We start from the raw sequence: 27,313 nt of genomic DNA, 5'->3' as shown, positions 1-27,313 counted from the left end.
CGATCCTGCGATGCCTCGGTGTGAGGATGGGACACTCACAAAACTTTGGAGCACTAGAAACGATGCTGCACTTCCTTAATTACGATGGGACAATCACAGGACTAAAGTGCACTGCAAAAAGCTACTGCACTTCCTGGGTGTGATTATGAACGATTATACAACTATAGAGCACTAGAAACGATCCTACGATGCCTTGGTGTGACGATGAAACGATCGCACTAACTACGATCCTCCAATTCGTCGGGGACGATGAACGAAAGAGCCGAAGTCGCAGGGACCTGCGCTGGGACAGCCCCTCCCGCCGCCCCTTCCTTCCTGTCCCGCCCCTATAAAGCCTCCTGATCGGGCCGAGCTCATACATTCTCCCGGTGGCGGCCGGTGGAGGTGGCTGTCCTTGAGGTAACTCCGGACCTGGCCCGCGCTGTCCCCTCTCCGTGCCCGCTCCGTGCCCGCTCCGTCCCGCTCCGCGCCCGCCCTGCCCCGCCGCGCTCTGCCCGCTCACCATGCGCCGGCCCCCCGACGGCCTGCCGCCGCTGCTGCTGCTGCTGGTCACGGTGAGTGGGGACCGTGGGGACCCTCCGGGAGGCGGGACAGGGGGGTCCGGAGCTCTGTCGGGGCTGCGCGGTGTTGTCGCGACATGCCCGGGCTTGCCGCGCCGTCGAGGGGCTCGGAGCGGCGGGGCGGGTCGGGGTCGTGCGGAGGGCTAGGAGGGGGGAAAAGGTGGGGAGGGGGTGCCAGGGGTATTTGGGGGCTCGCCCAGGCGCGGGGGCTCTGCGGATCGGGGTAGCCCTGGCTGGAGGGGAGCGGTGGGGTTACCTGAAGGGGAGCGGCGGATGGGGGGCTGCCTTTCGTGTCGGTTTGGGGGGGACAGGGCTTGTGTGAGTCGGGGGAAAACTGCGCTCCGGGGGGTTTCATCTGCTCCGGGGGGGCGTGGGGGGAGCTGGGGTGCTCACCTGGTCTGGGGAGCCCCGGGAGAGCCGCGGCGGTGGCGATTCAGCCGGTCCGGGGAGGAAGCGATGGCCCCGGGGGGCTCACCTGGGCACGGTTCGGGGGACCCGGGGGGCTCACCTGGGCAGGCGGGGACTCGGGGGGCTCACCTGGGCTCTGTTCGGGTGACCCGGGGGGTTCACCTGGGCAGGCGGGGACTCGGGGGACTCACTTGGGCACGGTTCGGAAAACCCGGGGGGCTCAGCTGGGCACGGTTCGGGGGACCCGGGGGGCTCACCTGGGCGCGGTTCGGAAAACCCGGGGGCTCACCTGGGCTCGGTTCGGGTCACTCGGGGGGCTCAGCTGGGCACGATTCGGAAAACCCGGGGGGCTCAGCTGGGCACGGTTCGGGGGACCCGGGGGGCTCACCTGGCCAGGCGGGGTCCCGATGGGCTCACCTGGGCACGATTCGGGGTGATTCAGGAGTGTTCGGGGGGTTCGGGGTTCATGTTGGGGTGTGTAAAGCTGCGGCTGGGAGGAAGCAGCGTGGAGGGGCAATGGGAAGCGAAGCGATCTCAGCGATCTCAGCGCTCCCGCTCCGAGCACATGGCCCTTTGGCGACAGGGACAGCGATCCGAGCTGCAGGCTGGACCTGCGGCTAGGCCAGCCCGAGGGAAGGACGGGGATTTCCAGCCTTCCCAGTCCCGTTTGCCATTCCGTGCCGGCATCTGCCGGCGATGTTCTAACACATCGGGCGGCTCGGGGCTGCCCGCTGCAGGAATGCTGCCTCTGCAAGTCGCCCGAGCCGTGGCCAAGCCCTCAGCGCGGCGTTCTTGGGACACTGAATTCCGCCTGGGCATATCGGATTTCTGGGTGGCGGTGTAGAGATCGGAAATACCTGAATTCTGTTCTCGCCTGAAGGCAGGGGGGTCCTGCCCTGAGTTTTATCCCGCGGATTCTGCCCGGAGTTTTATCCCAGAGATACTATAAAACTGCTCTGAGTTTTATCCCTGTTATCTCGCCGATAGGAGGGAGCCCGGTGGGTGTTGCTCCCGTGCTGGGATGACATCAGCACCTCCCGTTACAGGTTTTTATTGAGAGCTTCTCGTCCACTTCATTCCCTGTGGTGTTTAGTAGGGTTTATTTAGACTTCGCCTGATAAAGCCAAGCCTTGCTAAACCCATCACCAAAGCCACGCTCGTAATCGCCTCAGTTTTTAAAGTTTTTTTTTTTAGTTTTTATCCTATTTTTTTAATAAAAGGGGAGGGGAGCTGCTGGGGTTGATGATTCACACGTCACAGTCGGACGATGTTGCGTCTCGTGTCCTCTCGCTCTTGCATCATGGCCTGGACACAGGCCACAGGCGTTTGAGGATGGATCTGTGAGTTTGCTGGAGCTCAAATTCCACGTGCGGGAATTCCAGGGGAAAATCCCTGCCTGGATCAGCCCCACGTCCTTGGAGCAGATGGCATCAGGTGTCTGCCTGGCGTCTCTCTTATCCCTTCCTGCCGTCAGGGCTGCGGGATGTGTTTGATTTGTGTTCACATCAGGAGTTCAGCGAGGGGCCTGTGCCTTTCTGCAGGGTTGAGTTGCTTTTGGGATCACCTCAGGGAAAAAAAAAAAAAATTTGGGGTGGAAAAAGGCGAAGTTCAAAGCGTGATGCTTTCCTGAACTTCTTCTCCACACTTGATCCCCAAGAAGGAAGAGGCTTTTAGCTTTTTTTTTTAAACAGGGATTCCTGTGCCTGCTAATTCTGCCTCCAGGCTTTCTGGGGTTGTTTACCGTGGCTGAAAACTCCTCGATTTCACCGTGTCTTGCCCAAGGCTGGTTATTCCAGCTGCTGGTTTGGTCAGGGTGCCGTGGGCTGATAACCTTATCGTGCACTTGTTGCTGCTGCCTGGAAAGCAATGGAATCCTCTGTCTGAGAGGATTTGCCTTTCCCAACAGCAGATAGCTGTGTTGTCACTGTGATCATCCTCACAGCATGGCAGAGTTCAGGTGGGGAGGAAAGATGGAATTTTTTCCCTCATGGAAATGGGAAAAGTTGTCTTTTCACTCCCAGGATTTCCCAGACCAGAGCGGGTGGAGCCCTTGTGGTTGTAACTCCTCAAGTGGGTAAAAAACCACTACAGTAAAATAGATACATAAAAACAATAGTTACATTTAAAAACTACAAACTTGCAGATATTCCTGGCTGGAGAAAGAGGCGCCACAAGCTGTTGGAGTGACATGGATTGATCCTCATTCCTGGGCTGGACAGGGCTGGGGGGCTCTGTCGTGGTGGGCATTTGTCCTGCCATGGCCTGGCTGGTGTTGGTGGCGTTTTTAGCGGCTCGGCGTCACCTTCCCCAGCCCCGTGACCGTCCCCAACCTGCCTCAGCCAGTTCTGCCCTGTCCTGGCGCGGGAGGTGTCCGGGGAGGAGGCGGGACGGCGCTGGGGACAGCACGAGTCCCTATTGTTCAGCCTTCCAGGCAGCTTCTGACTCACAGCAGAAATATTTGCTTGAAAAGGCAGATTTGTACCCCCGCGCCGGGGAGGGGAGGGGGACAGTGCCACCTCCGGGCTGTGCATGTCACTCCCTGCCACCCGGGGTGGAGGGACAGGTGCTGCAGGTTTAAATCCATGTAGGTTTATATCCATGCAGGTTTGAATCCATGCAGTTAAATCCATGCAGTTAAATCCATGTAGGTTTATATCCATGCAGTTAAATCTATGCAAGTTTAAATCCATGCAGTTAAATCTATGCAGGTTTAAATCCATGCAGGTTTATATCCATGCAGGTTTATATCCATACAGGTTTAAATCTATACAGGTTTATATCCATACAGGTTTAAATCCATGTAGGTTTAAATCCATGCAAGTTTAAATCCATGCAGGTTTAAATCCATGCAGGTTTAAATCCATGCAGGTTTAAATCCATGCAGGTTTAAATCCATGCAGGTTTAAATCCATGCAGGTTTAAATCCATGCAGGTTTAAATCCATGCAGGTTTAAATCCATGCAGGTTTAAATCCATGCAGGTTTAAATCCATGCAGTTAAATCCATGCAGGTTTATATCCACGCAGGTTTGAATCCATGCAAGTTTAAATCCATGGAGGTTTGAATCCAGGCAGGTTTATATCCATACAGTTAAATCCATGCAGGTTTAAATCCATGCAGGTTTATATCCATGGATATCATGGAGCTGTGCTGGCTCCAAGGCCAAGCCCATTGTCCCTGTTGGGGACACTGAGGTGCTCAAAGCCCCCCCAAAGCCCGAGGGGACAAATGGCAGTTCCTGCCCAGTGTTGTCCCCCCAGAGTGACCCGGCCGGGGCGGAAGGAGCTGAGGCAGCAGAAAAAGGGCGTGGAGAGCTGGCGGAAATGTGCTTTTCTTCCTGATCCGTGCAGGATAACAGGGAAAACACAGGAACACGAGGCTGTGCTGTCCCCTGGGAGCCCAGGGTGACAGCCCAGGGCACTCTTGCGGGCACCAGAGCCACCTTCCAGCCTTGACACCAGGCTGCTTCCTCCCACAAACCGGTTCCTGTTCCCGACTCTTCCCTTCCATTCCGGGCTGTTGGCTCGCCCAGAAATTGGGGAAGGAAAAGGGGTTGTTGGGAGTTTTTGCCTGCTGATAACCTGGCACACGGAATTCCCCTGCAAACCTCCAGGCTTTGCCAAGGGAAAAGCAACCCTGGTTTGGCCTTTGCCTGAGTCAGGGGAAGGTTTGGCTGCTGGCTCCAGTGGCTCTGAGCCATCCCAGAGTTTCTTTCCTGCTTCCCAGCAGCCCTGGCCTTTCCCTCTCTCCCCTTTCCCCGTGGGTTGGGGTGGTTGTCAACCCAAGTTTCTCTGTGTTTTTAACAGGTAACTGTTTTAGGCACTAATGCTGTCAGCCTGAGGAGGAGGGACAGTTTGGATCCCCTGGATACACTTTGGGAACTGACAAATTACCAAGTGCCAGGCAAGGAACTCTACTGCCAGAAGTGTCCTGCAGGTGAGATGTCACAGCACTGACCCCAGCACTGCAGCCTCTCCTGTTCTGTGTCCTTGCTTTTCCTGAGGGGCAGCAGAGCTCCAGCTCTCCCCTGCTCCTCTGTCACCGATCTGAGCTCTCATTATGGGAATATTTTCCTTTTGTTGGCTCCTCATTTGCCTCTGAGCTTCACTGGTGGTGGAACCACAGAATGGTTCAGGGTGGAAAAGCTCTCCAAGGCCATTGAGGCCAAGCTGTGCCCAATTTCCACCTTGTCCCAGCCCAGGGAGCTGCATGGAATTCCAGGAATTCCTTGGACACCTGCAGGGATGGCAACTCCAAACTCCCTGGGCAGTTCCAATCCCTGATTTTTCCATGAGGAAATCCCTGCTGCTGTCCACCCTGAGCCTCCCCTGCCCAGCCTGAGGCTGTTCCCTCTCCTCCTGTCCCTGTTCCCTGGAGCACAGCCTGTCCCCCTGGCTGTCCCCTCCTGTCAGCAGTTGTGCAGAGCCACAAGGTCCCCCTGATCCCCTTTTCTCCAGGCTGAGCTCCTTTCCAGCTCCCTCAGGAGTTCTCCAGCCCCTTCCCAGCTCCCTTCTTGTGTGTTCAGAGTTTCCCCTTCTCTTCAGGCACCTACGTAGCAGAGGAGTGCAAAGAGCAGAACAGCTTGGGCCGATGTTTGCCCTGCGGACCTGGGGAGTACATGGAATATCCCAACGCCTTCCAGTGGTGCCGAGAATGCGGGAAGTGCAGGGAAGGTATGAGCTGGGGGGAGCAGGGCTGGTGGCTCAGGCTGGTCCAGCTGAGCTCTTTAAGTGTCACCTACAGTGTCCCCAGAGGGTGGCTGGGGCTGGGATGGAGCAGGATGGAGCTGGGATGGAGTTGGCATGGAGCAGGATGGAGCAGGATGGAGCAGGATGGAGCTGGGATGGAGCAGGGATGGAGCTGGGATGGAGCTGGGATGGAGCAGGATGGAGCAGGGATGGAGCTGGGATGGAGCAGGATGGAGCAGGGATGGAGAGCTGGGATGGAGCAGGATGGAGCAGGGATGGAGCTGGAATGGAGTTGGCATGGAGCAGGGATGGAGCAGGGATGGAGCAGGATGGAGCTGGGATGGAGCAGGGATGGAGCAGGATGGAGCTGGGATGGAGCAGGGATGGAGCAGGATGGAGCAGGGATGGAGCAGGGATGGAGCAGGGATGGAGCAGGGATGGAGCAGGGATGGAGCAGGGATGGAGCAGGGATGGAGCAGGGATGGAGCAGGGATGGAGCAGGGATGGAGCAGGATGGAGCTGGGATGGAGCAGGGATGGACAGGGATAAACCTGTGTCCCCTCTGTCCCTCAGATCAGGTGGAGCTGAGTCCCTGCCGGGCCACCAGGAACACGGTGTGTGCCTGCAGGAACGGCACCTTCTGCCCCCCAGACCACCCCTGCGAGATGTGCCAGAAGTGCCAGCCCAGGTGGGTGTGGGACACGGTGGCTTCCCCGGGGTCCCTGCTGGAGCTCCAGCTTCTGAGCCCTCCCTCTCTCCCCCTTCCCCAGGTGTCCTGAGGGTCAGGTGGTGCTGAGAGCCTGCACAACCCACAGTGACCTGCAGTGTGGTCCTGCTACACATTCCGATTCCTTCCGTGAGTAGGGGGCTGCCCAGGGATGGGGTGGGAGCTGCTGCTGAGGGATGGGGTGGGAGCTGCTGAGGGATGGGGTGGGAGCTGCTGCTGAGGGATGGGGTGGGAGCTGCTGAGGGATGGGGTGGGAGCTGCTGCTGAGGGGGACCAGGAGCATCTGCCCACCATACCCCTGTTTTATCTGCCTCAGACTCCTTGACCATTATCCTGGTGGCGATCACGTTGGTGGTCCTGATGATTTTTGGGTTCTGCATGTGGAGGCGCTGCTCCAGCTCCCCAGGTGAGTGCAGGAGACCCCCAGAGCACCCACCTTGGCCGGGGGCTCTGCTCTGGTGTGGGGTGAGGGGGAACAGGGACCTTCCTGGGGAAAAAGGGATCACAGCACTGTTTCCATCTTCTGCAGGGGATGGGAGACCCTCGAGCAGGAGGCCCTACGAAATGGTGGTGAGTTCCTGGGATGGCAGGGGGGATGGCTCTGTCTGGGGGGTGGGATGAGGTCCCCCAGGTCCCCCCATCCATGTCCTTGACTCCTGCTTTCCCAGGACCACCTGCCACAGTTGGTGCTTCTCTCCCCCACAGAGGTCCATGTTTCGGAAGCTGCCGTGGTACAGGAGTGAAAATGCAGGGAGAGAGGACAATGCCACCAACGAGCAGCGTGCCATGGTGACAGAGACAGAGGTATGAGTCACCCTCTGCTCCCTCCTGGTCAGTTTGGGGGGATTCCATGGCTGGAGCACTCAGGGAGGTGGCAAAGGGTCACTTTGTGTGGTCAGGATGGCAAAATGTGCTCATTGTCCAGTTCCAGAGTCCCTGAAGGATTTAACTCTGATGCTGAGCAAACACAACTCATCTCCCCCATCCCACAGCCAGGAAACTCGGATATCCCAGGGGTGGGTGGTGGTCTCCTGCCCCACCAGCCCCAGGAGAGAGGGAAAGGGTCTCCAATCCCCACAAACCACAGGGCTGGGAGGGTGCTGCAGGACATCGTCATCCCAGCACTGCCGTTGCCATTCCAGGTGATGCTGAAGAATGAGAGACCCAAGAGGAACCTGGTGCCAGTGAAAGAGGACGACCCCATTCACTGTAAGTTCTGGGGCCTAAGGGGCATGCTGGGGAATGAGATTCCTGTCCCACCCCATTCTCTAACCCTCCTTTTCCCCCTCCAGTGCTGCGCCGCTCCTTCTACATCTTCGCCGGAAAGGTTCCCAAGGTGGAGTGGAAGAAATTCGGCCGCAGCCTGGATCTGGAGGAGAACGACATCATCCAGGAGTGGACGGAGGACGCCTTCTACCAGATGCTCTTCAAGTGGCAGAGCAGAGAAGGCTCCAAGGCCTCGGTCAACACCCTGCTGGACACGCTGGACAGGCTCCACCTCAGCGGCGTGGCAGATGACATCTCCAGCAATCTGATCCGGATGGGACTTTTCCAGTCTGCTGAAACGAGCTGAAGGGCAGGGCAGAGACCCTGAGCCTCCCTCTTTGGAGCTAAAGCTATGAAATACCTCCCGGAACACTTGAATTTTAGCTGTGCGTAGCTCTCCTGCGGCTCCTCTCCTCTTGAAGCCATCTCAGAGTTCAGCTGAGCCAGGAGGAGCTGATTTTCACACGGAGTACGAACCTCGGGGTCCTCTCTGGTGGATTTACAGGTTCCACACGTTGGTGCTTCCTCCTGAAATCCAAGCTGGTTTCTTGGTTTTCACTGCGAAGAGCCTCCGATCATTTCAAGCTGCCTCTGGGATCACCTCGCTTGGAAGCGCCGGTACTACACGGAGATCTTCGGGATCAGAGAAGGGCTTTTGCAGGATTTTAGGCATTGCTGTGTTTTTCTAACTGGATCCTCCTTTTTTTTCCCCGAGGATTCCTGGCATCATGAAATGGCTTCTGCTTCTAGAGCATCTCTAAGTGAGCTTCGTTCTGCGAGCTCAGCTGAGTCCTGTGGACTAAAATGAGTTTTACGTGTTTCTGTTCTTAATGTGTTTTTAATAATTTTGTTGTTAATGTGTTCAAGTGATTCTGCTTGCTCTCAGGAACCAGTTTGGAACTGGACTTGGAGGGGAGAGTGGGAATGGTTGACTTGCACTATGATTTGGGGTTGTCTGAGGAAAGGGACAGTGCAGGGATCGCCCAGTCCAGCCCCTGCCAGGAGAAGGGACATCTTCCCCTCCTCCAGGCTGCTCCAAACCCCTTCCAGCCTGACCTTGAATGTTTCCAGGGATGGGGCAGCTTACCTGGGTGACCTCTCTGCCAGTGTTTACCCACCCTGGTTGTGAAATTGTTCTTCCTGATATCTAATGTGACTCTCATTCCGTTTGAAGCCATTCCCATGCCCTGGGAATGGTTTTTGTCCAGAGTGCCTCTCCAGCTCTCCTGGAGCCCCTTTAGGCTCTGGATGGGGCTTGAAGGTCTCCCAGAGCCTTTTCTTCTCCAGGGTGGGCAATCCCATCTCTCCCAGCCTGGCTCCAGAGGAGCTCCAGCCCTCAGAGCATCTCCATGGCCTCTGGATTAGCTCCACCAGCTCCCCATCCTGGTGCTGTTGGAGACCCCAGAGCTGCAGGTTGGGTTTTAACAGAGAGGAAAAATCCCCTCACGGACCTGCTGGCCCCAGGTTGGTTCCTTTCCCGTGGCCATGGGGTGGCTGAGGTGTCCCTGTGTCCCCAGGCAGCGTGGCAAGGCGAATGCACTGAGGTCCGAGAGTGACCGTGGGTACCACTGCCCATCCCAGCCCGATGGGCACCACTGCCCATCCCAGCCCGGTGGGCACCACTGCCCATCCCAGCCCGATGGGCAGCTCCTCCAACACTCAGGGACAACAACTTTGAGCTGGAAAAACTACTGGATTACTTGAGCTGCCACCCCAGTCCAGCAGGACCTCCCCAGGGCTCAGTGCCTCTCCTGCTGCCCCCCTTCTCCCCCACTCTCCAAAGCCTTAACAAATCCTGCGTCCACAAGCAGAAGTTTTTGTACTTATTTATTTAGCAATCGTAAACGTTACATATATTAACTTAAAAGCTATATAAAAATATCGGTTTTTTTGTTATGCATGGTTGTGTGTTTTTTTTGTACAGAGCTCTGGCCCAGCCAGTTTGCTATTTCCAGTTTTTACATTTCTCTGTTTTATGAAGGAAAAGTTAACTTTAAAAAAAAAAAACAAAACCTCCTGATTTTCTCGTCTGGTTTGATTTTTTTTTTCCCTCAGAACTCTGGTGAGGGTCTGTCCAGGGTCCCAGGGGACACCAGATGTGGCATTGAGGACTCAGCCCGTGGAACTGGTGCTCAGTATCCCACCAGGAATTGTCCCCACCGGTCCCCAAGGGTCCCTCCTGCCAGGGAAAGCCCTCAGGCCTTTAATTATTTCTCCACACCACGAGTCCCATGCTTTGTCCCCTGCCAGAACAGGACGGTGCCACCTGTCCCCGTGTCCCGTGGTGGCACCAGCAGGGTCAGAGCTGCTCCTCCCAGCCAGGGCTCTGTGTGTTGCAGTAGCTGTGTTGCAAATCCATGCAGTGCTTGGTGAGCAAACGGCTCTGCTCTCCCCCCAAAAACCCCTCCGGAGCTTCTCTCCAGCCCTTCACTGCGGAGGGGATCGAGGAGCAGGAGCTGTGGGTGACCTGCCGGGAGGGTTTGTCCCTCTCCTGGGGGTTCCCTGTGCCCCCCCAAGCCTGGGCAGGAGCTCCTGCAGAGCCAGGCACATGCAGGGCTTGGCAAACAGGGCTCGGAAGCAGCGGTGAGCGCCCAGATCGTTGGAAAGGAAAGAAAGTCGTGGTCCTACCTGCTCGCTGGGGCTGCCGAGGGTGAGGACAGCGAGGCAGAGCTCGCTGGAATGAGAGGCTCCGGGTGCTCTCTGGGAAGGGGAGCGGCGTGGAGCGGGAGAGGACGCCACAGGAGCATCCCCAGCTGCTCCTCCAGCAGCAGGATGGCTCCCAGGAGCTTTCCCCGTCCCAGCTGGAGGTTTGGGTGCTCCTGCCCTGCCTGGCAGCCCTGCAAAGCCCTGCAGGACACGGCTGGGGCGTGCAGTTAGTCCGATGGGGAAGCCACCTCTGGAAAAGCCACCTCGTGCTGGAGCAGGGGTGGGATGTCCCTCGCTGTCCCTGCCCGTCCTGGGAGCGCTGGCAGGGGGTGATGGCATCGCCCCAGCAGGGCACAAGGACGTGCCATGCCCAGCTGCTCCTCCCACACACACAGCGACCACGCCGGGCTTTTCAAACACCATTTATTACAATGGAGCCTTCCAGGCTAAAATCCCAAGCCGAGGGCTCGGGGTTGGTTTCTGGTGTGGCAGGTTGAGGGAGTGGGTTTGGGATGGGGTTGGGGTTGTTTGGGTTTTTTTTTTTTGCTTGAAGTTTGCTTTCTAAACAAAAGTGAAGAGTTAAGAGCAGGGAGGAGAGGACTCCTGTCCCCTCCGTGCCCTGATTTAGGACAAACCCCTCTTGTAGGGGAGATGCTGCAGTGCCTCGAGGCATTTGGGGACCGAGGTCCCCTGCCCTGTGCCTGACCCTGCTGCGAGTTGAGGGGGGTGGCAGGACCCCCACGGTGGCTCCGGGTGGCGAGATGCCATCAGACACCCAAACCACATCCCAGAGCTTCTGGTTCCAAATCAAAGTGGAAGCAGGATGCGTTTCTTCTTCTTCATCTTCCTCATGCTGCTGATGTTTCAAAAAAAAGAAAGAAATCCAAAAGAAAACTTCCGAAATGAAACCACAACACAGCCCTCGTGCTCCTGTAAACGTGAGTTTCTCCTGCTGCTCGGGCTCTGCCAGTCCTGCCGCGGGGAGAGCAGAGCTCCAGGAGCACCGAGCCCTCCCCTGGCACTGCCCCTGCGGCCACCACCTCTGCTCCGGGGCTTCTGCCGCTGCTGGCCGGGCGCTGGGGCAGGGCATCCCACCCTTCCTCCTCCTCCTCCTCCTCCCCGTCTCTGGAGCCAGGGCAAGGACGGGGCTTTCAAACCACAGCTGAGGAGGAGGAGGAGGAGGAGGAAGAGGAGGCTGTGGCTGCCGACGATGAAGGAGAGGAAGAAGGGGAGGAGGAGGCGTTCCAGAAGAGCCACCGCCTCTTGGGCTGCCGTTTGAGGTGGAGGTAGTCTTCCTTCTCCCGCTCCTTCTTCGCCCGCTGGTAGTGATCCTCCTCCTTCAGGTACCACACCGGCGGCCAGCGGTGCTTCTCGAAGTACTCCTGGTTCTCTGCGGGGACACAGCGGGTGAGGGTGGCACCACCAGGGCCACCAGGACCTCCCTGTCCCCTCAGCCCGGGTGTCACTCACCTCCCGACATGGCCTTCATGTCGCGGGGGAACTTGCGGCAGACGTTGTTGTAGTTGGTGCAGATGTGGTGCAAACACCAGTCGGCCAGCTGGTAGGCGCAGTGGAACTGGGGGAAGGAGGGACAGCAGCTCGGGGTCACCAGGAATGGGACAGCATGAGGGATTCACCTCATTCCTCCACGGACAGCCAAGGCCAGGCCTGGTTGTCCTGCTCCCGGAACTGCCAGGGCACTCTGGGTGTCACCTTGAGCACCTCCAGCCCTGCTAGACCCTCTGAGTGTCACCACCAGCCCTGCCAGACCCTCTGAGTGTCACCACCCAGCCCTCCAGACCCTCTCTATGTCACCTCGATCACCTTCAGCCCCTCTGCGTGTCACCTTGAGCACCCCCAGCCCTGCCAGACCCCTCTGAATGTCACCACCCAGCCCTGCCAGCCCCTCTGAGTGTCACCTCCTGCTCCCCCAGCCCTGCCAGCCCGTGCTGCTGTCCTACCTGAGCCAGCTCCAGGAACACGAGCACGTCCCCATCGATGTCCACCATCATCTGCGCCGCCTCCATCAGGCCGGTCACTGTGTACTGCTCTGCACAGGGGGACACTCGGGGTCAGGGGGTGGCCAGGACAGGGTGACAGCCACCCTGCCCTGCCACAGCCACCCCAGCTCACCTGTGAGAGCCACCAGGTGCGGCAGGCAGAGGCGGTTGGCGAGGATGATGAGCTTCATGTCGTCCAGGTCGGGGCTGGAGCTGAACTGCCCCGTGTAGAGGTACTCCAGCACTGCCCGCATGCAGCTCTTGCTGGTGTGAGGAAGTGCCACCTGCCGGACACATTAATTGTCACCTCGGGGTTGTCCCCACCCGCCCCACCCGGGCAGGGAGCTCTCCTCACCTCGTTGGTGGAGCTCTCCACGAAGGGGCCACCGAACATGGCAGCCATCCAGTCGCAGCTGGAGATGAGCAGGGGCTTGTGGGCACTGATAGCACCGTCATCCAGCACGAAGGTGACATCTGGGGACAAGCACAGGGCAGCTGCTGGGACCGGCCCTGCCACCTGGGGCTCGGCCACCCCCTGCCACTAAACACCTCCCCCCGGGGACAGCAGAGGGAAGGGGACAGAGCCTGGAATATCCTGTATTTTTCCCTAAAAAAAAATCTGTTTTTTATTCAGCATTCCCTGGCAGCTCAGGGAAGAAGCCCAGCTTATTCCAAGGGGTTTTCCCAGGTCACACAACACATTTGAAAGCAAGGGGAAAACCAAGGAAGCAAATCTGAGTCCTTGGAGAGCTGGGGATCTCCTGCCCTGCTCTCCACAGCTTCTCCCAGGGCTGTGCCAAGGGCCAGCACACATCTGTCCCCAACAGGGACAGCCTGACCATATTAGGATCCATCTCCACGAAACAAACCCAGCCAGAGGGAGGCTGGGACATTCACATCCCCCTGGGATGTCACCTCGTGCTGGTGGCTCGTGGTGCTCGCTGGAAAGCTGAGGAAATCCTACCAAGGGCGCTTGTTCCTCATAAATCAGGATGACCCCGTGAAAATCTGGGCTGGGAGAGGAGGAAGTCGCCTTTGCAGCTCTTCCGTAAATAAACAGAGCTGCTGGGCCAGCTGGGAAGCAGGAAACCCTGGGGAAGGGCTTTGCACTCACTTTTTCAGGGAAAAAAAAGTGATAAAAAGCAATAAAAAAAGGATAAAAATCCAGAGCAAAGCCAGGAGCTCCCATCCAGCCCTCAGAGTCACTCCCAGGGACCAGGGGGTGCCATACCCGAGAAAGTCCCCTTGGCCAGGCATTCCTTCACCCGGTTGGTCCTCCGGACGTGGAAGGCTTTGGTGATCTCCTGGTTCATGAACGCCTCGTTGTTGAGGATGTTGGCCACCATCATGCGCAGGTCGAACACCTCGAGCAGCTCGGCGATGTGGGCGATGTGCATGAGGTCCCTCTCGTTCTCGTCCAGCTCCCCCGTGTAGAGATACTTCAGCACGGCGCGGAACGGACCCGGCTGGATGGACGCGTCCATCTTCACCACCACCATCAGCTTGGACTTGTAGGTCAGCGGGTCTTCGGCCATCTCCTCCTGGATGCTGGTGAACGCCCGGCTCCACGAGGAGAGGTTCCGGCCCCGCCGCAGCCCGCGCTCGCCGTTCTCGTAGCGGTCGCCGCGCAGGATGCCGTCACTGGTGGAGGCTCTAAGGCACGGTTTGCGCTGGCCGGGTCCGGCCTCCTCGGCGCTCTCGCAGATGTCGAAGCTGGCGGCCCGCAGGAGGAAATCCCGCCCGTGGTGCCTCTCCTCCTGGTGCAGCATCCGCTCGGCGGCCGCGGTGACGGCCACCCCGAAGCCGTGCCCCGCCGTGCTCTGCTGGTCCTCCTCGCTCAGGTCCATGAGGAACAGGTCGTAAAACTTGGAGGAGGAGGTGGAGAGGTAGATCTTGTGTGCGTAGATTTTGATCTTCTCTTGCAGCACCAGGATGACGTCCGCGCACAGGGGGTCCTCCAGGAGGTGGGCTGGACGCTCCTCGTTGTTGGAAGGGGGGTCGGGGACGATGATGATGGGAGGAGGGGGCTTGGGGGGCAGGAAGGGGGCTTGGAGCAGAGGCCGCTGCACGTTGCGCAGGTGGGACTTCCAGAACTGCAGGTGGCGGCGGGAGATGAGCGCGGCGCGGATGGCGTTGTCAAAGACGTCCTTGACGCCGAACTGGGCCACCACGCTCGTCTCGTAATAGGGGATCCCCAGCTCCTTGGCAACCTCCCTGCCCTTCTCCGGGGGAAGGATCTCGTTAGGTTTGATTGGCCTGGAAGAGACGGGAGATAATTAACGAGGAGAGCTCTGGAGATAAGGAGGGCGAGCGCGGACGTCTCCAGGGTCCCACCTGGCCAAGGGTCGCCGCGCCCGGTTGACAGCCTCCAGGTCGGCGTAGCGCAGGTCAAGCTGGCAGCCCACCAGGATGACGGGGGCGCGGGGACAGAAGTGTTTGATCTCCGGGTACCACATGGTCTTCACATGGTGCAGGGAGTTGGGGTTGGCAATGGAGAAGCACAAAACCACAACGTCGGACCTGGAGGAGAAGGAGGGTCAAGGTGCAGCCTGGGGATTCCCTCCCTGCCCGGGGCGGCGCCAGGCTCTGCCTCTCCCTACCTGCCATAGGCAAAGCGCCTGTCCTTGTGGTGGTCACCAAAGGTGTCCCAGAGGCGCAAGGACACGCTGACATCGTCTACCACATCCCGGGAGCGCTCCAGCACCTGTGGGAACACCAACACCGCCCCGCTCCTGAGTCCCTGAGCCTCACAACAGCGCTGTCCCCACCGTGGGGAGCAAACCGCAATTTCCTCCACCTCCCCGGGGTCCCCACGGGGTATCCCAAACCCTCCCCAGCACCCCAAATCTCCCAGGCAGCCCTCACCTCCTGGCAGACGCGGTACTGGTCGATGGCCCACACCGTGGGCACGTGGGTGGCGAGGAGCTGGTACTGGGTCAAGGTGGCGTTGCAGGCGCGGGCACAGATGAGCCGGGTCTTGCCCACCGCGTTGTCCCCGACCACGACGCACTTGATGGTTTCTACGTTTGGCCTCTCATAATCCATGTCAGAATCCATTAATTGGGACCTGTGGGCGGAACGAGGGCTCGGCAAACACAGCCAGGAGCCGGGCGGGACAGGGTGCCAGAGGGGGACAAAGCAGGAGGATGCTGACACTCCCTGGCAGCCCGGGGAAGCTCTGCAGCAGCTGCCCAGCCTTTCCCAGCTGGCTGTCCCCGCCAGTCCCCTTTAAAATTTCATGTTCTGGTGGCAGCGTGGCTGCTGTGCCGCGTCAGACACATGGCCTGCGTTGGATTGCGCCCTCCTCCCTCCCGGCTCTCGGCTCATGCTTGTTCATGTGAGATGAGGCTTTTTTTTTTTCCTCTCCCTTCCTCCTCTTCCTTTTCTCCTTCTCCAGCATTTGCAAGAGAAGCTTCCAGAGCCGCCTGACTGAATGCAGAGCGGGCACTGCCAGGGGACACTGACCTGCCCCCCTTTTCCCACCCCATTCCCAAGGGGATATTTGCTCCCAGCTAAGAGCAGCAAGAAGAAACTCCTTAGGTTTCCCAGAGGCTCAGCAGCCATTGGGATTGGGAGAGTTCCCAATAGCAGGTGTGACCCCAAAACTCCTACGAGGTGTGACGTGCAGCACCCAGGTGTGTCACCCACTACCTGTGCAAAGCCAGACTCCAAACCAGCCAGAATTAACTCATCACACCATTAACCAAGAGTTTACGTGGTTTCCACAGGGAAAAGCAGTGAGGAAGTTGAGGGACGGCGAAAAGGACAAAAAAAACCCCACATCCCAATTTCTCCGAACTTCCCGAGGCCACGGATCTGCTCCCCCTTGTCGCTCCCTCCTGGCAGCGACCTCCCGAGCTGCTATAATAAACCACCAGCGCAGTGAGCGAAAATACCCGGTAACGATGGCAACCGAGCCCTGCACGTGGGACCACAGTTCCCCAAACCGGCAGCCTGGCAAGGACTTCCCAATGTTAGCACCTCCCTCCGTGCGCAGCCTCCCTGGGCACACCTGGATCCCCCGGGCACGGCTGAGCCCCGTGGGCAGCTGGAGGCAAAGGCAGGTGGCACAAATCCCGGTGGTTTCGGGTGCCAGCGCTTCCACACCGGGCTGGTCCCGAGGCAAAACTTCTCCGAGGAGTTGTCGCCGCATTCCGCGCCTCCTCCATCCTTTGGGATGCAGGGAATTCATCCCGGAGGGCATTGGGAAGCGAAAAGGAGGCAGGGCAGCGGGGCTGCTTCCTCATCAGCCCCTCAAAATGTGTTTCCATCTCAGGCATCCCCCTCTGCTGCCACCCCCAGGGATCAGCTCGGCTCCGTAGGGCCAGGAGATGCAGAGATCTGCGGGATGGGGGCTGTGAGTGCTCAGGGAGCTGGGCTGTGGTTATTTTTAGGCCCAGCCGTGCTCCCAGGTCGGCCGAGCTCATTCGGATGGAGGGGGAAGGCGCAGGGAATGACAACTGCAGTTGGCACTTGGGATGTTTGTCCCTCCTGGGGAGCTCAGCACACCCCGAGCCGAGCCTGCTTGGACAGGCTGGGGCCTCATGGGAATTAAGGGCTAAATCCTTGTGGGATCAGTGCCTGCTGGAGGAGAGGAAGGGAGGACAGCAGTGGGGACAAAACGCAGGTTCTCAATAAAGCAGAAGCACATTTGGGGAGCTCTGTTGGCCCCACAGAGGGGAGGTCACAGCCCCTCACCCACGAGACCACCCCGGGAGGGGCTGAACCTTTCCAAGCCCCCTCCCCACCTTCCCTACAATCGCTTCTCTCCTGGGAACAGCTCCAAATCCCACCGGAGAGTAAAAATAACTCGAGATGCCAAGACCTTGGAGTTCCCCCTGGGGAACGGGGCTGCTCCAGCCAGCAGCCCCCAGCCCTGCTCCCCCTGCCCGCCGCAGCCCCCCACCCAAACCACGGGCACCAATTCACACCCACCCCCCAAGGAGACCCCCAAAATCGCTCCTTCCAGCCTCCCAGCCCGCGGTTGCCAAGGCAACTGCACCATCACCCCGGGAGCCGTCGCTTAGCAACTCCCAGGCTCCAAATCCTCCATCCCGCACCTCGCCAGGGGAGGAGAACCCCCAAACCGGGGCGAAACCGCCCCGAAACGGCAGCGATGCCCAAAAATAACGGGGGTTTGGGGCGGCCGCGGGCTGCGGGAGGAACGGGGCCCGGGCGGCCCCGCGGAGGCTGTGGAGGCCGCGGCGGGAGGCGGTGCGGGAGGCGGTGCGGGAGGAACGGGGCCCCGAGCGGGGCTGCAGCACGGCCGGGGCCGGGGGATGCGGCGGGCGGGGGGCAGCGGACCGGCTGCGGGGATCGGGGCTGCGGGGCACGGCGGAGGGGTCGGGGAGCACCGGGAGAGGGTGCGGGAGTTGGGGAGCACCGGGATTGGGGGCGCGGGGATGGCGAGGGGTCTCGGAGCATCCGGAGCGGGGGTGCGGGGCGTCGCGGAGGGATCGGGGACACCGGGAGCGGGCGCGGGGTATGGCGGGGGAAACGGGGAGGATGTGGAGTGGGTGCGGGGCGTTCAGGGGTGTCCGGAGCACCCCAATCGGGGCTGTGGCGGGTCGGGAAGCACCGAGGGAGGGTGCTGGGTATCCCGAGGAGGCTGGGCAGGACCCAGCCGGGGGTGAGGGGCACCCCGAGGAGGTTGGGGGTGTCCGGAGCACCCAGATGGAGGGTGCGGGACATCGCAAGGAGACTGAGGAGGAACCTAGGCCGGGGGCGTGGGGCATGGCCAGGGGTCTCGGGGGAGCTCGGAGCAGCCGATGGAGGGTGCGGGGCATCGCAGGGAGGTTTGGGGTGCTCGGAGCACCTGGCTCGGGGCTGCGGGGAGCACGGGAAGCGCCGGGAGGGGTGCGGGACGCAGAGAGGGGGCTGGAGAGCACCGGGAGCATCCCAAGGGGGCTCGGCGGTGCTCGCAATCGGGGCTGCTGGCACGGCCAAGGGGCCTGGCCCTCGCTGTCCCCCTGTCCGGCAGGCGGCCCGGGCCGGGCGGCGGGGCAGGATGCGCGGAGGCGGAGCGGGACGCGCGGCGGAAGCGCGGGGGGGGTCCGGCGGTACTTACACCAACACAGACGAAGCGGCGGCTCCCAGGGGCCGGGGCCGGGCTCGCCCCTCCGGACATGGCCACGGCGCAGCTCGCGCGGCTCGCCTGGGCACGGCTGGGCGGCTCAAGGCCGGGGCCGCGGGGGCCCATGGCGGCACCTCGGCCGCCCCGATCTCCGCATCCGCGGCCCGCTGCGCTGCGCGGAGCCCTGCGCGGAGCCGTGCGCGGATCGCGGCCCTGCGCGGTCGCTGCGCCGAGCGGTGCGCGCTGCCCTGCGCGCTGCAGTCGCGGCCGCCCCGCCTTTCATTCACAAAAAACAAGCGGCCCCGGCCCGGCCCCGCCCCCGAGCCCCCCCCGCCGCCGCGCATTGGCTGAGAGGGACACGGGGGGGCTCCCGGGGGGGTACGGGCGCATCCTGCCGCGCTTGGGGACCCTCATCATGTCCCTTGTGCCCCCCTAGTCCTGCCGTGGGACCCCCCCGGCCTGCCCCTAAACCTCCCTTGTGGGGGGCTGTGTCATGTCCCCCCAAATCTGCCTTGGGACCCCATCGTGTCCTCTAACCATCCCTTGCAGGGGGCTTTGTCATGTCCCCCAGTCCTGCCTTGGGACCCCTTAATGTCCTTCGACTCTCCCTTGCAGGGGGCTCCGTTGTGCCCCCCAATCCTGCCTTCCATGCCACCCCCATCCTGCCCCTAGACCTTCCCCTCAGGGGGCTTTGTTGTGCCCCCAATTCTGCCTTGGAGCCCCCATGGTGCCCATCGCCCTCCCACCCTGTCCTCCATCATCTGTGACACCCAAACGAGGGGGGTGACACCCTCATCCCCCCCTTCATCCCACCTCCCCCTTCCTCTGCAGCCAAACCCCCAATCCCGATCCGGGGTGCACCTCTCCTGCATCCCCCCGAGCATCTTTCCCTCTCCCCAAATTTCAGGGGCTGCCAGCTCCCAGCTGCTGGTGGAGAAGACCCCTCAAAACCCCCACAGCCCCCCCGCAGCACCCCCAAACCCTTCAGAGCTGCCCCTCCATCCCTCCAAGCACAGGCCACACGCTGCGCTCCTGCCTTCTCCCTCTACCCTGCAGGATTTACCGCAGCCCCCTCCTCACCCCCGGGGCACCTCCCCTAAATTTGAACCCTGGCGGCATAAAAAAAAACTCCGAGTCATGTTCGCAGCGCTGCCGGGAAGGCGCTGGGCACCGCTGGCCCCGCTGCTCTGACCCCGTATATCCGCATCATGTGATCCTCGCCATCCCTTCCCGAGCCTTTCAGCCTCCTTCCCTCGCCATCGCCGCCGCGGAGCCGCGCTAAGCTCAGCCCCCTGCATGGCCTGATCCCTTCCCTCTCGCATCGGGCCGCGCTCAGATTGTCACCGCTGCGACATCGCGTCCCATCGCGGCACAACCCAGCGGCTCGCCTCGCCCCGCCGCTGCGCCCCCAGCCCGGCCGAGCCCCCCGCCTCACCGAACTCGCAGCACGGGGATCTGTCTCTCCATAGCAGAAGCAGATGGAGCCGCTAATTTGGGGAGGGGGAAGAAGCCCTTTCGGCTTTGGAGGCGGCAGGATGCAGCTCCCGGCTCTGCCTCGCTGCCCGCGGCGGCACCGAACCGCTGCTGAGCCGCTGCCCCGGGAGCTGCGAGCAGCCGAGCCGCAGAGCCTGGAGCTTTCTGCTCCTTGGAGTGGGTCACGGGGAAGGAACACGTAAAGCTTGTTTGCCAGCCGCATGATTTGGCTTATTTGCTCTCTTGTAGCAGGTGCTTAATTGTGGCAGAAAGGGTTCCCGGCAGCTTTCCGAGCGGCCAAATTCCCGCCTGCCCCTCTCGCGGCCAGGCGAAACAAAAGCACGATTGTCACCCGCGGGCGGAACGCTCCGGCTGCCGAGCTCGCCCGGGCCTCCTTCCCGGGAGGAGAGAGCCGCGGGTGGAGGCAGCGGGGTGGGCACGGGGCACGGGAAGGGGGTCGGGAGAAGCTGGGGGTGCTGCTCGCAGCCCCCCTGCTCCGCGGGAGGAGGAACAGGAGCCTCAGCTGACTGTTCCCCGGTGAGCCCACGCTGTGGCACGGGTTGGAATGGCACGGCACGGCGTGGCACAGCTGGCCGTGGCATGGCACAGCTGCCCAGTGACCTCCCCTCTCCCCCAGCAGCGCTGTCCTGGCAGGGCTGTGATTAAAAGGCCTTTCCTCCCTGCTCCCACCTCTCCAGTGGAAGCCTCTGGAATCTGTCCCCAAGGAATTCCATCTGTCCTGCTCCGTTAGCACCCTGACTCCCAGGCAAAGAGCTCCACACCCACCCGCGGCTGAGCCCTGGGGGTCACAGCCCTGAACTGAACAGCCCTTTTCACCCCACAGCACCCTCCTCACTCCACCTCCCACTCCCCGGCCTGGAATGAAGAAGCTCTCGGGATATCTGAGATAAGAGCAGACATTGCTCCATCCCCAGTAAAATTTATGACTCTCCAGTTCAATGCCAAGGATATTTCCACCCCTCCCAGGCACTGCCAGGCCCCTGCCCAGCCTCGCTGGGGTCAGCATGCAGTGATCCAAACCCATTTTCCCTATGCTCCTTGGAGCAGCAAGCACTCTGCAATCTCTGCAGCTTTCCTGGCTCTGCCCCCCACCCTGAGCCCCAAATCCAGCGTTATTCACCTTGCAGGGGGCTGACAGGCTGGGACAGGCCGAGGCAATGCTGGAAAAAGTGGATTTGGGATGGGGAGACACCCCGACACCCTCCGGCAGCTCCGGAGCACACATCCCCAAAAGCGCCGGGAATCTGCCTTGGCCTTGCTCTGCCCTAAGCCCTGCCGGGTTTTTTCCACCTCATCCATGGGGAACGGAGGCGTTGCAGTGTGGGGTGGGAGCATAGAGCAAAGTCCCCGGAGAAAGTGGCCGGAGGAAAAGTGCCAGGAGCAGGAGGAGGAGGAGGAGGAGGAGGAGGAGGAGGAGGAGGAGGAGGAGGAGGAGGAGGCAGCAGGAGGTACTTACAGGCTGTGAGCCACGGCGGTCATCTTCCCGGCAGGGCTGCCCTTCCCCGGGCTTTCCATCGCTTTCTCTTGGCAGGCTCTGCAAGGAGAGGGCGCAGGGACTGGGTGACAACACCCCAAACATGGCTAAAGCCACCCTCAGTGTCACCCCCTGACCCTGGGGACGGGAAGGCTTTGGGAGGGCAGGTCCTGGGCTGGCCAAATGTCCTGGTGTGGAGGCAGAGCTGTCCCTTGTGTCCCCACTGTCTCACTGCCAGCTCTGCCCTCCGCGTGCCACCCTACACGGCAGCCAAAATCAATCAATCAATCAATCAATCAATCAATCAATCCATGGAACACACACAGAGCTGTCCCCTGGGCTGAAGGCTCCACAGTGACAGCAGAGTCCTGGCTCCTGCCAGGCAGTGAATTCCAGAGACCCAACATGGTGCTGGATCCTTCCATGGGTTCACCAGGAAGAGCAGGAAGGGTGATCCCTTCATTTTGCTGCTCGGGAAATCCCAACTCCTGCAGTTTTCCTGCCTGGATGATGCTACAAGGGATGTCCTGGCTCAGGATAGCTGCCCCAGGCACCCCCAGCCCCATCAGCAGCCAGGGAGGGAGGTGGCAGCGCCTTAAAAATGGGGTTTTCAGGCTCCATATCCAGTTGGAGAAATCTTCAACCAGAACTTTGCAAAAATAGCAAAACCCAACCTTGATGGGGGACCAGTGGGGACAAAGGGACCCTCTGGGATGTGCCACCACACCGGTGGGGCGCAGAGCCCAGGGAACAGCAGATACCAGAAAGAAAGGCCTAAAACAAGCAAAAAAAAAGAACATTTTTTGCACCTTCCACCTCCTGCCCTGCCAAAGCAGTAGGTTCTGTCTGCGAGCCAGGAGTTTGGGGGGCTCTGGAAATTCCCTGCCTGCAGGAATTCTCTGCCCCAGCTGGATCCCATCTCCCAGCCCTGGAATGAGCCACCTGACACTCCCTGGTGACAGCTCACCCTGCCATCGATACGGCTGCAGAGCTCCAGGGGATTCAGCGCTCAGCTTATAAATATTTAAACCCAGAAGGCGCCGCGTGCTCCCGGAAAATGCAACTCCTCACAGGAGCCCAGCATCCCAGCGCTGAGCTAATGAACATTTGGGGCTCTCCAGACAGATCTTTCCCAGCTAAAAACCGGTCAGGGCAAAACTCAAGGTCTCGATCCACCCGTGCAGGATTTCTGCACCCTCCAGCTGGGGTGTGGTGGGTTTACCACCCCGAGTGGTGCAGAAATCGCTGCTGGGATGGAATCACAGCCCAGGCTGCTCTTCCAGATGCTCATTCCTGCCCCCCCGGGCAGGTTTTTGGGGGGCACAGCCAGCCCCACACCCCGGGAAAGGCCGCAGCTGCAGCCTGGAGCACTGACAGGCTCCCGCCGGCTGCTCCAGGCAGGATTCACAGTTTCATACAGCATTAAGAGCTGCTGACGCCTCGTGAAAAAACTGTGAAAAGCTTCTATTTTGGGGAAAGTTCCTCTCATAACGGTGCATCCTGTGGCTTCTCTGTTTCCCTTTTTCTCCTGGTTTCTCTTGCTTATGGAGAGCAGCGCAAAAAATAGGAGGATAATGTTGCCAACCAGCCTGGGCTCCTCGTCAGGAAAGGAAAATCACCCTCCAAGCCACCCCCAGGCAAGGAATTCATTCTCATGTCGCACCTGGGTGGGGCGTGGGGAAAGAAGGGACAAAGTGGGACCCTCGTGGGACTTGTCCCTGGGTCTGGCTGCAGCCAGCACCCAGCACGGAGCATGGGGGGCTTAGATATTTCCCAACGGGGGGGAAAATGCTGGATTTGCTTGTTTTAGACCTTTCCCTCCGGTGCCAGATCTTTCCCGAACTCTCCACCCCGGTCTGCTCCCAACCCGTGTGGTGACACATCCCATCGTGCCATCGCCTCCCTTTGCCCCTGCCGCTCCCCCATTAAATAAAAAATGGATTAAAACATCAAAGTCTGTCTCCAAGCAACTGTCTCCAAGTAGGGACGGCGAGCGGAGAAGGAGAAGCTGCAATGTCGAGTGGGGAGAAAACTTCTGGGGATCCCAGCGGGGAGAGGGAGGGAAGCAACGGCAGGGCAAGAGGGACACGAGGTGACAGCAGGCAGGAGCCCCGGGGCAGGAGGATCTCCCTGTTTCCTCATCGCGGAGCTCGGCTGCAAGTCGTGGCCCGCGGGGGAGCGGCTGTGCTAGCCCTGGCTTGAGAAATACCCACCCTGCCGGGTGCCCGAAGCCACTTCCTACCCCAACGGCAAGGGAAGCGGCAGCGCTGCCTCTCCGGGCCCTGCAGGGCGCTCGGGCAGGGAGGTGACGCCAGCCTTGGTGGCTGCAGGGACGCGCTGATGACCTGCCAGGAGCCATCAACACCCCTGGCTGGAACAGCAAACCGGGAGAGCGGCCGGGCTCAGCCGCGCTGCTCCCGTGGGAGAGAGGGGTGGAATTCTGTGCTGGAAAACCCTTTGTCCCCACATTTCGGTGTCCCCTCACACGTGGCTCTGCCGGAGCAGCGTCCTGTCTGCCCGCTGGCGGCTTGGCACACCCTGAGGGCCACCAGGGCACCCCGTGGGTGTGACACCCCAATCCTCCACAGCTCCGAGGGGCCGGGAGGGAGTCAAGAGCTGTGATTGCCACCAGCTCCGGAGGGTCTGTGTCACCTCTGGGGACTGGGAACAGCCTCGGGGCACTGGGAGCTGTTCCAGGGTCAGGATCAGCCCTGCTCCAGAGGGGCTGCATAACCCCTGGGGGTTCGGAACAACCTCGGGGGCACTGGGAGCTGTTCGTGGGGTAGAATCCAGCCTTGCTCTGGAGGGACTGCATCACTCCTGGGGACTGGGAAAACCTCGGGGGCACTAGGAACTGTTCCAGAGTCAGGATCAGCCCTGCTCCAGAGGGGCTGCATCACCTTTGGGGGTTCGGAACAGCCTCGGGGGCACTGGGAGCTGTTCCTGGGCGAGGATCCAACCCCGCTCCAGCACAGACCCCAATTCTCAACCCTCACAACCTCTGCATTCCCCCACAATTTCCCGGCAGACAAACCCTCAGCCTCTCCATGCCCCATCGCCTCTCCCTGGCAAATCCCCGGGGGGGAAATGGGAGAAAGATTTGCTCCGGGCGTGGTTACCTGAGCGCCCCGCTCTGTCCCGCGGCTCTTCCCTCCTCTCCCGCAGCCTCCTTCCCTTTCCAGGTGCAAACTGGCCTGGACAGGCAGGACCCATTTTTATACGCTCGCCCATGTGATCCAAACAAATGCCCTAGGGATGAGTTTTTGCACTGACACAACTCAAGGGGCCGGGACTGAAAACCTGTTGGACCACAATCCCAGCTCAAGGGACAGGAATTTTCCACTCGGAGCCGTTCAGGCCGGCTCTGTGTGCGCCGGCACGCGCCGCGGCCCGAGTCTCCCTGCTGCCCCAAAAATCCCATTTCCCTGCTCTTCCCGAGTCTCTCAGGCTCGTCCCTAAATGCTTCCTCCGCTGCAGCTGGAGGAAATAAACCATGGGATGTTTCCTCGATGGAGGAAGGGATGGATGGGAAGCGTGAAGGGATATGTTTGAGGCACTGATTGCATCTAAATTCTGCTGAGATTTTATTGTTTTTTCCCATGATCTGTGAAAAAAAAACAAAAAAAAAACAAAAAAAAAAAATAAAGCAGAAGATGCCAGCCAGGGTGAGAAAGGGGGGAATAATCCTTTGCTCCTGGAAAAGGAAACTCCCTGCAGCCTGGAGGCTCGGGAATGGCACTTCTGCCCAGGTTGGAAGGTGATTTTAGGACCCAGCCCGAGGGTCCTGCCCTGGGATGCTCCTCAGGGATGCAGGGAAGGAATTCAGGCCCCAGCTGAGTCCGAGTGACCAGAAACACCCGGGATGGCACTGCGAGAGAGAGCGTGAGCTCTGGCCGGTGAGTCAATGGGAACCGAGGCAGCGGGGAAATGGCCACGGGCCACGGAAAGGAGCCACGGGCGTGACTCAGTGCGACCAGCCGGTGACTCGCTGGGAAAGGAGGGAGGCGATGATGGGATAATGGGCAGAAAGAGCCGCGAGGAGCCCCTGGAAGGCGCTGCGCTCGGGCTGCTCTCCTGGAGAGCGCTGCCGCTGGAGCCCAGCCCGATGGGGCTGATAAGGGCAGGAACGTGCCGCTCGGCACACACGGGGCCAGCCCAGGGCTCGCTGCCACCTCCGCCAGGTTCTGTCCTCACCGTTCGCCCCGGCCTGCCCTGGGAAGGGAATTCAGGGGTGATTTATGCCCGATTTGGTGGCAGGTACTGAAAAAACGCCTGTTTTGCTGCGTTGCAGGGCAAGGGCAGCTCTCTCCACGCGGAGCTTTGCAGTTTCTTCACCCCGTGCGATGCCTTGGAGCATCTGGAAATGGTCCTGATCTCCCCCAAACCAGCTGCAGTGATCACCTCGGGGGGGATCTCAGCCCTTGCTGGCTCCAGGGTCAGTCCTGAGGAGCTGGGGCTCTGTCAGAGCTGGCTGGGATACTGGGGATACTGGGAATACTGGGGATACTGGTGCTGGGAAGAGGGGTAGGCAGAAAAGGGACACCTGACTAGCTGTGTTGGGGGTGCCAGGCTGTTTTCTGTCACTTCTGCAGCTGGGGGGTCTGTGACACTGCTGGCTCAGGGAACCGAAAATAGGGGAAATTTTGGGGTCCCCTTCAGAGCCAGGGTGCCAAGGGGCTGAGAAAAACCAGCTGGGCAGGGGGAAGTTGGAAAATGTTCTGGAAAAGATGCTCGTGCTTTGAGTTACCCCAAATATGGGATGTGTCCTCACATCCTTCCAGCCCCCCAAGTGGTTTTGGGGGATCCCCCTCTGCATGGGGCTGGGATGGGGGCGCGGGGCTCCCCAGGAAAGCAGCGCTGCTGAGACTCAACTGTGAGCTCGTTAAAGCTCCACCAGCCCCTGCTGCAAACCGGTTAAACCCATTTAGGGAAGGGTTAAGCCAGTTCAGTGTGATGTGGGAGTCCATCGATGCCGCGGTTAATCCGGTATAAGTGCATCAACATCGGGGATTTGAACCAATTTAACCGTTCCAGCTCCCCGATTTTCCCTGCAGGACTTCGGGAAAGGCCCAGCCTGTCCTCCCATTCATCCCAGGCTGCCGAGAGCCTCGGGAAGAGGGAGAAAACCACCCAGAGGCTGAAGGGAAGGAGCTTCATGCCAGCAGAATCCGAAACGCTGCTATTTATAGCCACCCCTGCCCAGCCGGCCTGAATTCCACGCAGGTCCTGCTGCCCAGCTGGCACAGGGTGGGCAGAAAAACCCTCCCAGTCCATCCCGGGGAGGCTCTTGGGACCAGGCTGAGCCCGAGCTGAGTCAGAGCAAAGGATGCTTCTTCCTCATCCCAGCTCCTCATTATCCCGCTGCCCCAGGGCTTTCCCACGAGCCTCATCCAGCCGGGCCGTGGGACCTGCCAGAGGTGTTTGTTTGTTTTCTGCTCTCATCCCCGAAGGGCTGTAATCACAATTAGAGCGTCCACGAGGCACGGGGCAGAGATCCACCTCCTTCCCAGGGCCGCAGCGCTGGGGGGAAAAGAGGGAAAAGGAGGAAATGCTTCCATAACCCGATCCCCGTGCCCGCGCAGCACCCTGGAGAGGTTGGCGGAGGTCACACCTGAGGGTTTCTCAACGCTTTCCCTCCACGCTGCTGTCGCGTGTCGGTGTTGCAGCAATTCCCGGTGGCTTTTCCCGTCGCCAGGAGCTCGGGGTGGGGAGAGCTTAATGCAGGAATTCGAGCCAGGAATTCAGAGAGGGAGCTCCGCGGTGGGGCTGGGCAGGGTGGGAATGGAGGGATGGGATGGGATGGGATGGGGATGGGATGGGGATGGGATCGGGGTGGGATCGGGATGGGATGGGGATGGGATGGGGATGGGATCGGGATGGGATCGGGCCGGGCTGTGCCAGCACCGCTGGGAGCTGCCAGGCTGCGGAGCTGCTGCTGGGGAAGGGAGCAGAATCTCCCGCACCGCGCTGCGCCTGC

General features: G+C 60.3%; 2 protein-coding genes and 1 long non-coding RNA gene across 6 annotated transcripts; 2 read left to right on the top strand and 1 right to left on the bottom strand.

Annotated features, from left to right (window-relative positions):
• The first annotated feature begins 352 nt into the window (after positions 1 to 352).
• On the top strand, positions 353 to 8,475 carry LOC146428014 (tumor necrosis factor receptor superfamily member 10B-like). Of its 2 annotated transcripts, none has more exons than XM_085080730.1 (10): positions 353 to 554; positions 4,775 to 4,904; positions 5,513 to 5,641; positions 6,230 to 6,344; positions 6,427 to 6,512; positions 6,700 to 6,789; positions 6,913 to 6,950; positions 7,089 to 7,187; positions 7,526 to 7,592; positions 7,676 to 8,475. In XM_085080730.1, exons 1-10 carry the CDS (start codon positions 504 to 506, stop codon positions 7,954 to 7,956), a joined length of 1,086 nt encoding a protein of 361 aa, XP_084936856.1. In that variant the 5' UTR covers positions 353 to 503; the 3' UTR covers positions 7,957 to 8,475. The 2 variants fall into 2 exon arrangements, with proteins under 2 accessions (XP_084936856.1, XP_084936855.1); XM_085080729.1 differs by having other exon boundaries at positions 6,913 to 6,953.
• Positions 2,312 to 4,768, top strand: LOC146428015 (uncharacterized). The gene is made up of 3 exons (XR_014856232.1): positions 2,312 to 3,540; positions 3,617 to 3,646; positions 3,773 to 4,768. It is a non-coding gene; the product is annotated as an uncharacterized LOC146428015 (long non-coding RNA).
• Positions 8,476 to 9,461: 986 nt separating the features above from the next.
• LOC146428013 (rho-related BTB domain-containing protein 2-like) lies at positions 9,462 to 24,518 on the bottom strand. Of its 3 annotated transcripts, XM_085080727.1 has the most exons (11): positions 24,456 to 24,518; positions 21,319 to 21,396; positions 15,161 to 15,362; positions 14,896 to 14,999; positions 14,630 to 14,815; positions 13,527 to 14,551; positions 12,651 to 12,769; positions 12,429 to 12,579; positions 12,257 to 12,345; positions 11,766 to 11,871; positions 9,462 to 11,685 (listed from the first exon to the last, which is right to left on the bottom strand). In XM_085080727.1, exons 2-11 carry the CDS (start codon positions 21,375 to 21,377, stop codon positions 11,447 to 11,449), a joined length of 2,280 nt encoding a protein of 759 aa, XP_084936853.1. In that variant the 5' UTR covers positions 21,378 to 21,396; positions 24,456 to 24,518; the 3' UTR covers positions 9,462 to 11,446. The 3 variants fall into 3 exon arrangements, with proteins under 3 accessions (XP_084936853.1, XP_084936854.1, XP_084936852.1); XM_085080728.1 differs by lacking the exons at positions 21,319 to 21,396; positions 24,456 to 24,518 and adding an exon at positions 19,804 to 20,038; XM_085080726.1 differs by lacking the exons at positions 21,319 to 21,396; positions 24,456 to 24,518 and adding an exon at positions 18,363 to 18,863.
• Between the last annotated feature and the right edge of the window lie 2,795 nt (positions 24,519 to 27,313).

Source organism: Lichenostomus cassidix, chromosome 22, assembly GCF_008360975.1.
Source record: "Lichenostomus cassidix isolate B80296 chromosome 22, HeHo_3.0, whole genome shotgun sequence".
Classification (NCBI taxonomy): domain Eukaryota; kingdom Metazoa; phylum Chordata; class Aves; order Passeriformes; family Meliphagidae; genus Lichenostomus; species Lichenostomus cassidix.
Note: the sequence above shows the minus strand (reverse complement) of the source record. Positions and strands in the feature narration are given on the sequence as shown.